This window comes from Coffea eugenioides, unplaced genomic scaffold (genome assembly GCF_003713205.1).
Source record: "Coffea eugenioides isolate CCC68of unplaced genomic scaffold, Ceug_1.0 ScVebR1_2917;HRSCAF=4040, whole genome shotgun sequence".
NCBI classification, from domain to species: Eukaryota; Viridiplantae; Streptophyta; class Magnoliopsida; order Gentianales; family Rubiaceae; genus Coffea; species Coffea eugenioides.
Genome location: NW_020863447.1, coordinates 30,492 through 44,228, shown reverse-complemented (window position 1 = coordinate 44,228; position 13,737 = coordinate 30,492). Strand labels below are relative to the sequence as shown.

General features: G+C 43.0%; 1 protein-coding gene across 1 annotated transcript; it reads right to left on the bottom strand.

The window, feature by feature from the left end:
• Positions 1–7,666: 7,666 nt before the first annotated feature.
• LOC113757287 lies at positions 7,667–8,676 on the bottom strand. The gene is made up of 2 exons (XM_027300647.1): positions 8,485–8,676; positions 7,667–8,311 (listed from the first exon to the last, which is right to left on the bottom strand). Exons 1-2 carry the CDS (start codon positions 8,674–8,676, stop codon positions 7,667–7,669), a joined length of 837 nt encoding a protein of 278 aa, XP_027156448.1.
• Positions 8,677–13,737: the final 5,061 nt, after the last annotated feature.

Genomic DNA, 13,737 nt, shown 5'->3' with positions numbered 1-13,737 from the left:
AGTCTGAGCCCCTTGCCGGAGCCGGATAAACTCGTCCTCCTTCCTCTCCTGGACTAGAGGAGGGAAAAACTTGGCATTAAATTCTCGGATGAAGTTCACCCAAGTCCACGGTGTCTGCTCCCGTTCCCATTTCTGCCTAATTACGTTCCACCAGGAACGGGCAGCCCCTTCAAGTTGAAACACGGCAAAAGTTACCTGCCGTTCGTCTGGGTAGTGTAGAGCCGCGAATATATCAACCATTTTCTCTAGCCATTTCTCAGCAACGTCAGGGTCGGGTCCCCCAACAAACTTTGGCGGGGAAAACTTTTGAAAACGTTCTAGAGCTCTATCTTCGCTCTCAATATGATGGCCAGGGTTTCCGGGGTTAGGGTTTGGGTTCTGGCCCTGTTGTTGGACTACTTGTGCGAGTAGGTTTGTCATTTGCTGCATAGCGGCAGCTATTTGCACATTGGGGTCTATTTGGGGTTCAGGATTTGGTCCAGTAGAAGTTTCCCCCGTTTCCTTAACCGGTGTGGGTTGTCTAAAACCGCGCCCGCGTCCCCGGCCACTCCGTATACCTTCCATGGGTTTCACTCGGTCTAGGCAAAGGTACTAAACCACAGTAATAACAAGACATATAAGTAACACATAAACTTTGCACAATAACACATTTACACAGGCCAAGCATAAGCACAAACACACATATATACAAGTCAAACACGTATATACAATCAGTCAGTCAAGTACGGCCAAGGCACGTACGTACATAAACGATCCTCCCGAGGATAGGCCTATCAAAAGAAATTTACACGTAGCTAACTCTACATCCAAAACGGTTAGCTAAGGCTCTATCCCTATCCCTATGTACATACCCAAAACCACCACTATCCAAAAGATGCCTAAAAGTCAAGGCCTAGTCAGTCGCCGGGGTCTGGGATCCAGGCGATGGGGTAGACTCCTCCGCAGGGTCGGCCTCCGCACACGACGCCTCGTCACTACACTCTTCCAAGCCATCGTCACACAAATTAAGGATCGCCTTAGCGCGACCCCTGACCTTGCGAGCTCGCTTAAGCTCGCGCTCTCGTGCCTCCCTCAACTGCGCGCAAAGGTCATCAACTCGATCCTCGGCCTCAAGTACGTCGTACTCTAGCTCTTTAATTCGCGCAGCTTGCTTCTCATTCGTCGCCCTATCCTGGATCGCATCGACCTCAAGTCGAGCATTCTCTCTAGCGAACATTTTACGCTCTTTATCCAGCGCAAACACGAGGGTGTTCGGGTAAGCATATTTCTCCTTACACGGGCACCGTCGAAGACGGTTAGACGGGCTCCAACGAATGACGGCCCCTCCCGGCCGTATCTGATAGGGAATCACAGGGAGTACTTTGCGAGGTCTCGTTCCCGAAGGACTAGCACTAGAATCACCCTGTCCGGCCATCCTACATCACAAGAGCAATTAACCATAAATAGAAGCTTAAAGGCCATAAACAAGAAATCCTCAATCAAACAGTCCTATAACACCCAGGCTAATGCAAACCTAGGCTCTGATACCACCTGTGACAGCCCCACCTTCCCCTAAGGCGAACCAAAGGGGTTAGCGGACTGCCTGCCCAGCTCTCGCCAGGACTAACGGTTCAGTTTACGTCGATCTATTACGTTCCGGAACTTACCATAGCGCGCAAACAAGTCAAAATCACAAACAATAAAAAAAAACGAAAATCGAAGCCGAAATTTATCCAAACCACGGCCAAGCATATATATACATTGGAAATCAACAGTTACAAGCCAAACGGCAAACCAAGATATTCGTCTAGTTCATACATGTACCAAAAGCCAGTTACACACCAAACATTGGTGGAAACAAAACACTTAGGGTTTTTTTTTCCCACAAGGAGCTATTCAAAAATACATGTACAAGAGCTCAACTTGTCATCCAACTATCACAATCTTTTCCAAAAGTTTCATTTTCCTGTAAGGAAAACAAATGACACGGAATGAGCTAAAGCCCAGTGAGCAACTATCACAATAGCAGTTAAGATCACATAAGCATAACTATTCAATTCAAGTATGCAATTCCGAAATAAAGCAAATCAGTGAAAGGATACGGTCGGCTCTCAAGAGCCCATTTCCACGCTTGCAATCTTGATCCAACCTCATTGACCTCCGTCAATTTTAAAAGAATAACCAACCGTAGACAACTCTTTACTCCCATTCCTTCCACCCAACATTCCCCAACCGGGCCCGCACTCCATTCAGTCATTTTGGTAATACTCGAGTTTACCGGAACCGAGAGTCTCATTACTACAAGGTTCCTCAGTACAGTCCCCGTGGCATGACAATTTTCACGACCAAGCCCTCGCCGGCTCGATCCAATTGACTACCAAACGGGGTTGAGCTCAGTAATACAGTAAGGTCGTTGGACAATCGTCCAAACGACACCAATTCAGTTTCCATGAAATGGAATTCACCAACCAATATATCAAGTTCAGTAATGCAGTAAAACGGTAGCCAATCAGTGATACTATCAAAAGGGGTGAGGGCGGTCAAGTACACCCTCACCTTAATCAATTCCAATATCCAAGTAAGCCTTCAAGGCATCACATATACATTTAGCAAAGCCACATAGTAACAATTAAGTGAGTAGTATACTCACCAAGCAAGAAAATGATGTTTCATGCACTGCGGTCCAAAGTGCGTCGTGAACCACCGTTTCCTCCTAGAACACATAAATAAGTGCCATAAGACTCGTGAACGAGTCGCAAAACAATGCTAAACATAACCCCAATAGGGTTTCATATGCATAAGTACGCATCATTGGTAACCAGAAATTACAAAATGGCCTTAGCTTAAGCCTTGATAGGAAAACCGTGTTTGACCTTAAAATGCGGTAATGGCGTCAAATTCACTACGGTTATCGGATGGGGGTGTAAGACCCACCGTTTCGAAGCTATGAAACAGGGATACAACAATGAAGAAGGCCTCTCAGTCCAAATCCTAGCACAACTAGGTCAAAAATGCAGAAAACCAAGCCAGAACCGTAATTGCAGGTTCCCAAATCACACAAAACTGTAATCAGTCTATCTCAGCCTACACAGGTACAAATGCATTGATTCCAAAGGCATATGAAAGCTAAGACATCAAGCTACATTTCATCAGAAGAAACCAACAACAAAATCCAAACCAATTCCAGTCAAAACAGGAAATTACTATCGCAGTTCGGACATTCTGTTCACCAAAAACAGCAACAGTAAAAACGGCATAACTCACTCTATACTACTCCAAATGCCCTGAAATTTTGCAGGCACTTCATACTCATCAATACCTACAACTTTCATGTTTTGAGAAAAGTCCAATTCGGCCTTTATCTATGACCTAAAATTTCGGACAGATTAGGGGTTCATGAACCCTAACTTTCCATTTTCCATCCAAATCCAAAATTGATTGCATTTATCAACAATTCACACCTACTAGAGTCATTTTAAACCATTACCATTCATCATACAAGGCCACAACATCCCATTCATATTAAACCAGCAAATTCATCATAAAATGGAAAACTTCACCAAAACTCTTCAAATCAAGAAATAAATCATATATTCCATCACTCAAGCTACTTCTAAGCATAACATAAACATCATAAGGTGTAGTAGAGTGTTCTAGCATCACTTACCAAGTAACAAGAGAGATAGGGATTGTGGACACCTTAGCTCTTCAAAACAACTTCACTAGACCACTCACTATCACTAAAAGGAAAGATTTTATGGAGTAAAATGGATGTAAGCTAATGTTTTTGGGTGATTTGCACCAAGTAGAAGCTTGAAAGTTGATGGAGTTCTCTTCCTTTTGGAGCTTGAGAGGGCCGGCTATGGTGAAGAAAGAATGAGGAAATTTTAATGAATTTTGAAGATATTTAACCTTTGGTCAAAAAAAGTCAAAAATGTGAATAGGAAACCATAAAGTCCAACCAACCACCAAGTGACACGTGGCACTCATTAATGCATGTCAATCCTTTCTTTTCTCTCTCACATCAATCATTTCACACACTCTACTTATCTCTTAGCACCCGATAAATTGTACACAGTATCTGAAACTTAACCTTATTGGCCGAATTTTTCCGCACTTTTCGCACTAGTGGGTCCCACGTCCATTATATATCCTTAATTTTCTAAAAACTCTCCAATACTAGAAAAATCATCTAAAAACTATAATTACTCATAAAATCCACCAAGAAAATATTTCTAAGCCAGAAAATGCAGAAAACATGCAATTAAGGGGAAAATAAACCCTAGAAAAATAATTAGGGTTTTACGGGTTCTCACAGCGGGCATGAGCCTAGTACAGGCTAGCGTAGTCTAGTTTTTGAATTTTGAGTTTGTACTCACGTTAGTGCTTGATTAGAGTTGGAAGTTAGCTAGAACTTGAATCTCTTGTTATATTCGGAACTGTCACTTCCTTTACTTTCGAAGTTGTAACTTATTTTCTTAAAATTAGTGAGTGAGTCTTGATGAGAGTTGGGCAGGCGATCCGCTAAACCTTGGGATGCGCCCTAGGGAGGGGTGGGGTCATCACAGATTATAGGTTCGACCTGACCTAATTGAACCCAACCCAAAATTAACCAATTTCATAGAAATGAATGTAAATATACTTTCTAAGCTTGGGAACTGTCATTTCCTTTACTTTCCAAGTTGTAACTTATTTTCTTAAAGTTAGTGAGTGAGTCTTGGCGAGAGCTGGGCAGGCGATCCGCTAAATCTTGGGGTACGCCCCAGGGAGGGGTGGGGTCGTCACAGATTATGGGTTCGACCTAACCTAATTGAACCCAACCCAAAATTAACCCACTTCATAGCTCGGGGACAGGGTTGGATTATAACTCATTTAATCAGAACCCAATATCGATCCACTCATTTTTAATCCAACCCACCCAATTGCCACCCCTAATGATCACCAATTTGTTGATATCACATTAAATCTCTTCAACTTTCAAAGACAAAACTATTAGGAGGAAAAGCATCGTAGGGCCTCCTATAACTTGCCCAACTGGAGAAACTAGAAGAGGGGATGGATTAGACAACAGAAATTGGAGGAGAGATCTACACTAGAAATTCTAAGAGGCTTGGGAAGATTAGAAACTGCCAAATGTAGTAAACATAGTCTTGTTTTCATTAGTCATAGTGCACTAAGAAATTAGTAGGCAAGAAAATTGCAATTGTACTCATTTTTTTACTTCTTCCAAGAAATCAATAAAGACTAGGTATACTTCTATATCTTTATTTTTGGTCATTTTATTCTTATTATACTGACTATTTTTCTTCCTTATGTCTCTTGATTAATCAGGGGTATTCTTCCTATGAATTTGTTTGAGGAAGTAATTAACAATTAACTTGAAGTTAATTGGGAATTTTGAACCCATGGATTCGACAATAACCCTATATTAATACATAGGAAAAATCTTAGGTTTGGATTAAACAAGGTTTAGATAAAACAGCCTTGTCAAAACAATCATGCCTACAGTCATCTCAATTGATTTACCATGGCCTCTCTAAATTTAGAAATGGTTTGGAGTTGTTGCTTGTAAACATTAAGTCATCCATCCACTAGCACACAATGGGAACATCTTTTTCAAAGTTGAATTTAATGTACAACTTATGCTCATATTGGCATCTATGAAAACTATGTTCAACAAAAATAAGTATCAATGCAAGTAAACCAAACTCTAGAAGTTTGCTTTAAGCTGTACAATACCTTATTCAATTTATAAACTTTATCTTCTTGACCCCTTCTAACATAACCTACAGGTTACTCGAAATATGTCTCTTCTTCATGAAAATCATTTGAAAAAGCATATTTTAGATCTATTGATAGTTCTTTCAACAATTACTAGTAGTATCAAGTTTGGCAACTAGTGCGATGACTTCAAAATAATCAAATACCTACCTTTCTTCTGCTCATATCCTTTCACAAATCTTCCTCACTTTGAAGAGGTCCACCTCTCCAATTGACTTATAATTGGTCTTGTATAACCACTTTACTCCAATTAGCTTTTTCTTAAGTGGGATAGTAGTCAACTCCAATGATTCATTTTTCTCAAAGACATGATTTTTTTCATCTATTACACAAACCCAATGATCATCTTTTACAGCTTTTTTAGATGTAATAGGATCACAATTTGTAAAATAAGCAAAATTCATGATATCTTCATCAAATAAATAACAACATAATCATTTAACTAGGCTAGTATGCAATGCTTTCTTTGATGATGACTGGAGAATACGAAGGAACACCATGTGACATGAGCAATTTTAGCTACTTACTTGAACTTGCTTCTGTAACTGCAGATTTAAGTGGATGCTTTGGTGATGTCTCAGGCTCTTTTCCATACCAATCCCAAATACCCTGCTCATCAAAAGCAGTGTCCTTGTTAATGATCACTTTTCTATATCTGGATTGAACAAATTGTGCCCCTTAATCTCAAGACTATAGCCAATAGAAATACATTTCTCTTCCTTATTATCCAATTTCTTTGTCAAAGGATTTGGAACATAGGCATAGGCAAGACAACCAAATATTTTTAAATTAGAAATATTGGTATCTTACCAATTCAAATCTCCTATAGAGTCTTCACAAAGTTGCACCTTGTAGATCATCTAATCAAAACATAGATAGCACTAGAAACAATTTCTTCTCAAAAGGCTTTGGGAATACTTTTATAGTGCATCATCGATCTTACCGTGTCTATCACAAATCTATTTTTTCTCTCAACCACACCATTCTATTGAGGAGTATGTTTAGCTGTCAACTGATTTAACACTATATTTTACCTAAAAAAATCATTATAGACCCAACACTCTTCAAAATTTTATTAAAGTAGTCACTCTGCTTCTTCACATAATATTTGAATTTCTTAAACACATCACTTACATTATATTTATTTTTCAAAAAAAAATATATTGGTCTTTCAACTAAGATCATCAATGAAAGTTATAAAACACTTACTACAGCCAATGGCAAAAATTTAACTATGCATAGATATTATGAATCAACTCCAATTATGATACCCAAATCTTCATTTTTGGGTTTAATAAAAAGTAAATAATGTTTTAGGGTGAACTTTGAAAACTAAGAAGTTGAGGCTTTAATGTGTAAAATAAGAAAAGTTAATTTTGAAGAATATAAATAGCTAGTGGGAAGTGACTAGTCATAATTTTCCCAATTTCACTTTTTTTTTTTGGCAAAAACCCGACAGGAGGTGGGGATGCCAACCCCCTACTTTATTAGAGCAAGCAGGAGCATTACAAAGCCTATGGAGAAGAAAGGCCTATGGCCATGGAGCAATAAGGAAGGACTACATTACAACCCAGGATCGGGTACAAGGGACCTCCCAGCGGTCCATTTGAATGGCTGCCTGAACATTCGCCGAAAGCTGCCAGGCCGAGGAGAAGATAGAGTCAGCTTGAAACTTTCCCCTTGCAATTTTGTCTGTGCAGCAATTCGCCTCACAGAGGACATGCCGCACCGTGGATGATAACTCAGCTAATAAGCCCTGAGTTCTACGCAAGGTATTGCACAAAGGCCATTTGGCTATGGCACCGGATTGCAATAAGCGAACCAAGGCCTCCGAGTCGACCTCGACAAGAAGATCGGTAAGGTTTCTATCCTTATAATGCAAAAGTCCATGCCATAAGGAGAGAGCCTAGGCAGTCAGAGTGTCTACCTTCCCAAACTCCTTATAAAAGGCAAATACCAAACGCCTCGTGTGATCGCGAACAAGCCCTCCACCCAAAGCTCTTGTACCAGAGACACTAGAGTCCGTATTGAGTTTCAGTCTGTGGAGCGGAGGGCTCAACCAGGCCACAACATAAACCTTGAACCACTTAGGCTGGATCCCTGTATCTGGAGCCCATGGGTGCTCCAGGTCCTCAATGAAATGCTTGGGCAAAAAAACTCTGGCCCGACCCAACAGCCTTACAAAGCTATCAATGTCTTGAATGATCTGACGGGCATGGAAGGGCACATCCTCATGCTGCACACGATTACGCGCCTTCCAGAGAAACCAGGCAACAATCGCTGGCATAGCCGTATGAATGTGATTCAGCGATCCCGACCCAACCGAACCCAGCCATGACATGAACATTGCTGAGAGAGGGGAGTGCATGAGGTCTAGGATGCCAAACTGCCTTTTGGACCAATTCCAGACTGCAGAGGCACCAGGGCCAGAGAGGAACAAGTGACAGAAGAACTCCTCGTGGCACCGAGAAGGAAGGGCTACCCCCCTACGACGAAGGGTAAGATCCAATGGCAGAAAATTATGAACGGCGCGCCACGCGAAAAATGCGATCTTCAATGGCAAGAAGGTGCCTCATAACGCCCTACATACCATAGACGAGTGTTTCTTAGTGCGAAGGGAGTCCTATGCTAATTTGACTGTAAAGATCCCCGAGAAGGAAGGCACCCCCACACCATCATGTCCTCTAGGTGCGAGAAGGTCTGTGTATCTTGTATCCGACTAACCACGCGCATAGGCAGCCACTGGAGGAGCTTAGAAACATTCCATTCATTCTGGACAACGAATTCCGCAGCAAGCATATGAGGGGGATCATGAACACCAACCATCTCCGTCACAGTCTCCTCTCCCAGCCATTTATCGTGCCAGAAGTCCACGAAACCTCTCCCTAGACACCAACGAATCTGCTTTTCCGCCATTTCTCGAATTGCGACCAACCTCCTCCAGGAGAGGGGAGGCCTACGAACTGCCTCTTTGCTAGGGTGCACTCCCCTAACATATTTTTGATGCATGAACTTGGCCCAGATCGAGTCATTCGCCCTAAGCCACCACCAGAGCTTACAAGCAAATACAGAGCACATGTCGTCGAACGACTTAAACCCAAGGCCCCCCTCCGCAACCAGATAGCATAATTTATCCTAGGAGAACCAATGAACTCTCCGGGCGTCCATACCATAGTCCCATAAAAAGGTTATTGCAGATTCTCCCCAACTTGATGAAAACCGCCTTTGGCAGCTAAAGAACCCGCAGTATATACATGGGGAGGGATGAAAGAACATGCCTGAGAAGGATCAACTTACCCCCAGCAGATAGCGATTTAGAGCTCCAGCTGTTCAACCGAGCTCGCATCTTAGCGAGAACCCCGTCGAACAATGAGCACGCCGATCGTCCCCTGGAGATAGGCGCGCCTAAGTAGGTGAAAGGGAAAGATTGTTACTGAAAACCCAATGTCACCGCCACCAAGTCCCGCTGAACCTGGGATGCCCTGTTGTACAGCAGGAAGGTACTTTTAGTGGCGTTGATCCGCTGCCCGAAAAATAGTTGGTATTGAGAGAAAAGTCTAAAAGACTCCCCCACACAATCCTCGGAGCAACGTGCAAAGACCAAAATATCGTCCGCGAAGGCCAAGCAAGGAATATTGGACCCAGCAGAGGCATAGAATCTCCTCTCATTCTGCAAGAATAAGTGGTGGATACCCTGAGTGAAGAACTCTGCCATGGGCACGAAGAGTGCTGGCGAGAGCGGGTCACCTTGACGGACACCTCTGGACAACTTCAAGAAACCCGACGGAGCTCCATTAATAAGGACAGAGAACAAGCAATTGGACAATGTACGGAATAAGAAGTCGACACACCACTCCTCGAAGCCATACTGACGAAGCATGAAGATTAGAAAACTCCACTCAAGCTGATCATAAGCCTTTTCCATGTCCAACTTTAAAATGAGGTTGGGATGATTCAACTGCCTATCCAGATCCAATGCGAGCTCTTGGGCAGGCAGGATATTATCTGAAATACTGCGACCCGGAACAAAGCCAGCTTGCCATGGCGAAATGAGCTTAGGGAGGAGATGATTAATACGGGATGCCAAGATTTTTGATAAAATTTTAAAGCTTACATTGCATAAACTGATTGGCCGAAAATCCCTCCATCTCGAGGCACCCACCAATTTCGGGATCAAAACAATAGCTGTATTGGAGAACCCTCGCGGCTGCTGCCTACCTTGGAAAAAATCCTTGACTGCTAGATACAGATTGTCCTGGATAATGGACCAACACGACCGGTAGAACCCGGTACCGAAACCATCAGGACCAGGGGCACCATCTGCTGACATAGAGAAAACGGTGTCTTTGATTTCCTCTCTCGATGGGATCCTTCGCAAGGCATCATTGTCTGCTGCCTGCACTCATGGGATTGGGAAGTCGAGGTGTGGGACTGCACAATGGTACCATCGGAGGAAAGGAGATTCGAGAAAAATTGAATGGCCGACTGCCGAATCTGGTCATCGCTCTCTAGCCAAACATCTGAATCATCCTTAACTCGTGTAATGTAATTACTGCTGCGTCGTTGTTTCACATTTAGATGAAAAAATTTGGTGTTGGTATCACCAGCCTGAATCCACTCGATTGAAGCCTTCTGGCGCCAAAATTCACACTCGATGGATAGGGCAGAGAAATGGAAAGAGTACGTTTTTCCAGTCTAATCCTTGATGCAACATCCCTGGAGAAATCATACTCGATCTCCCGGCGCCGTAGGTCCTCCTCTGCTTGTTGTACTGACTGAAAGATGTTCCCGAACGAATTTCGACTCCAAAGGCAGAATTTGTCCTTGACATGCATCAACTTTTGATAGAACCGCTGCATCCCCGATGCCTGGATATGGACATCCCACGCTTCCTGAACAACTTGCACAAACTGAGGATGACTTCTCCAGACATTCAGAAATCTGAAGGAAACACCCCGAGGAGAACTCGAACCATATTGTAGTAAGAGCGGCGCATGATCTGACCGCCCTCGAGCCAAATGCGACGTCTTGAAAATCTCAAATAAATCCCCTCATTCGGCATTTATCAAAGCTCTATCTAGCCATTGCTACAACACCCCATTCATCCAAGTATAAGCTGGGCCAACAAATTCTAATAAGCTTGAAGACAGGCCACAAAGGGATATAGCTTCATTGAACTCCTCCATATCCCGGGCATTCGGAGGGGAGCCGCCTGACCTTTCCTCCACTATGGTGATTGTGTTGAAATCACCCGCCACCATCTAAGGGCCATTGATAAGACTGTCGACGTGCTTCATAGCAGCCCACAAGGCTCACCTAGCCACTCTTGTACATTTCGCATAGACCGCAGAGAAATGGAAAGAGTACGTTTGGAGGTAAGTGACGGACAGATGGACCAGCTGATCACCAAATTCTTAAAAGGTAATAGAAAAATCATCAAACCAGAAAACCCAAATCCTTCCATCTAAGAAAGATCAAGCTTGGGAAAATTTCAGCAATCGACGAGTCATGTCGATTCGTGATGCATCAGTACTAGGCTCAATTAAAACTAATATACAAACATGGTACTTGAAGCAAAGTCTAGGTAGATATCGCTGTGAGTCACGACGTGACATCCCACGGATATTCCAAACCAGAAAATTCATAGGGTTAATCATTGGAAAGATGGGAAAGACTTGGCTAGAGTGAAGAACCGCTGGAGCTTCTTATTGTAGTTTGCCGGTCTGGCCCCTTTCTTGGAACGTGTGGCCGCAATGCTAGTTAAGAGTTCTACGTCCTTAGTGTCCAGAAATGCACCCCGAGGGTATTCGTCTCCAAATAGCTCTGAGTGCAAAGCACGAGTGTCTAGAACAGCTTTGAAGTCCCAGAGCTGCCCCATGTCAACATCCACATCGCGAAGATCTGAAGTCGAAAGCCGCTTGCGGAAGCAAGTATCCTGCTTATGTGGAGACGAGGCTAGGGTTGCCCCCGCAGAGTGACTAAGCCCATTTCCCATCATGAGAGCAACGTCATTGTCCGCTGTTGCCAAACTTCCCAGAGCAGCAAAAGAATTGCCAAGGACCAGCGCGCCAGATCCTAGCCCAGAACTGGAAGACGTGATCCCAACCTAATCTTCCTTGCTGATGCCGAGGTCCAGTTCCGCCAGTTGTCCAGCGTGCACAGGCAGAGAGGAGAGCGTAGGCAGATCCAACATTGCCTCCGATGACCTGGAGCGCTGTAGCGTTGGGCCGACGCGAGTCCTTCCCTCCGAGGGGATCATCCCCAGCTCCACATTGGCGATGGGTTCATCCCCTAATGCAGGCTGGTATGGCGACCTGGGTTCGATGGAAACCCTATCAGGCGTGACAGCCACCACCAGCGCTTTTCTCTCCTTTAAAGCCGTATCGTCCAATGCCGCTGGCTGCAACACCTCGTTCCCCTTGGCAGCCGCACCTGCTGCCTTAGCCATGTACACTAGATTGTCAGATCCCTTACCACTGCCCACAACCCGTAGGGGTTTCAGAGAAGGGTCCTTCTTGAAGCATTCAACCGCCGCGTGCCCAAGTCTGGTGCAAAAGGAACAGTGCTTTGGCCATCCCTCATATTCCACCCTCTGCCACCATCCGTGAGTGTCATCGCCAATCGACACTGTGACGCCCCGAAAAAAAAATGAGTTTGAGAACCCGGAAATTTTCTAATTTTCTAGGGTTTATTTTATTTAATCGCCCGCTTTTCTACATTTTCTTGATTAGAAAAATTTCCCAGATAAAGTTTATGAGCAAAAATAGTTTTAAAATGATTTTTCTAGTATCGGTTAGTTTTTGAGTAATTAAAAACGTATTTTGAACGTGGGACCCGCAAGTGCGGTAAATGCATTATATTTTTGACAACTTGTTGTAATTTTGTATTAAGTGATATTATTTTACAAAGTGTTAAGATATTTTTATTGGAGAGACAAAAGGATAGAGTTGCATTAATGAGTGTGACAAGTGTCACAATATGATTGGTTGGACTTTATGGTTTACTATTCAATTTCTTGACTTTTTTGACCAAAGGTTTAAATATCAAAAAAATGCACAAAAATCACCATTTTCTTACCTCTTATGGCCGGCCCTCTCCTTGCAAAGAAGAAAGGAATTTCTTCAACTCTCAAGCTTCCATTTCACTCAATCTTGCAAGAACAAAAGCCTACACTAGATTCTATTCCATAAAAACCTTTCTTCTAGTGCTTGTAAGTGTATTAGTGAAGTTGTTTTGAAGCTCTAAGGTGGCCAATCTCTCTATCTCTCTTAATTTCTTGGTAAGTGATGCTTGAACCCCCCCTACTACACCTAATGATGGTTATAGTATGCTTAGAAGTGGCTTGAGTGTTGGAATATATGATTTATTTCTTGGTTTGGCTTGATTTGGTGAAGTTTTCCATTTTATGATGAATTTTCTGGTTTCATATGATCTTGATGGTGTGGTTGTTTTTGATGGTTGGTAATAAGGGGCTTTGGCTCTAGTAGGTGCATATGATAGAAAATTGCAATCAATTTTGGATTTGGAAGAATTTCTGGAAAATTAGGGTTCTTGGTTGAACATTCTGTCCGAAATTTTAGGTCATAGATAGAGGCCGAATTGGACTTTGCTCAAAACATGAAAGTTGTAGGTATTGATGAATTTGAAGTGCCTGCAAAATTTCAGGTCATTTGGAGTAGTGTAGAGTGAGATATGTCGTTTTTACTGTTGCTGTTCTGGGTGATCAGAATGTGAGAACTGCGATAGTAGTTGCCTGTTTTGACTGGAATTGGTTTGGATTTTGAAGTTGGTGTCTTCTGATGAAATATATCTTGATGTCTTAGCTATCATATGCCTTTGGAATCAATGCATTTGGACCTGTGTAGACTGAATTGGACTGATTACAGTTTTGTGTGATTTGGGAACCTGCAATTTCGGTTCTGGGTTGGTTTTCTGCATTTTTGACCTAGTTGTGCTGGGAATTGGACTGAGAGGCCT

Excerpts from the sequence above, each read along its gene's own strand:
- LOC113757287 (XM_027300647.1), bottom strand. The coding sequence starts at position 8,676 with ATGGCGGAAAAGCAGATTCGTTGGTGTCTAGGGAGAGGTTTCGTGGAC. Across the intron at positions 8,312-8,484 it reads AGTGGCTGCCTATGCGCGTG|ATCGCATTTTTCGCGTGGCG; the intron begins GTTAGTCGGATA and ends TTGCCATTGAAG.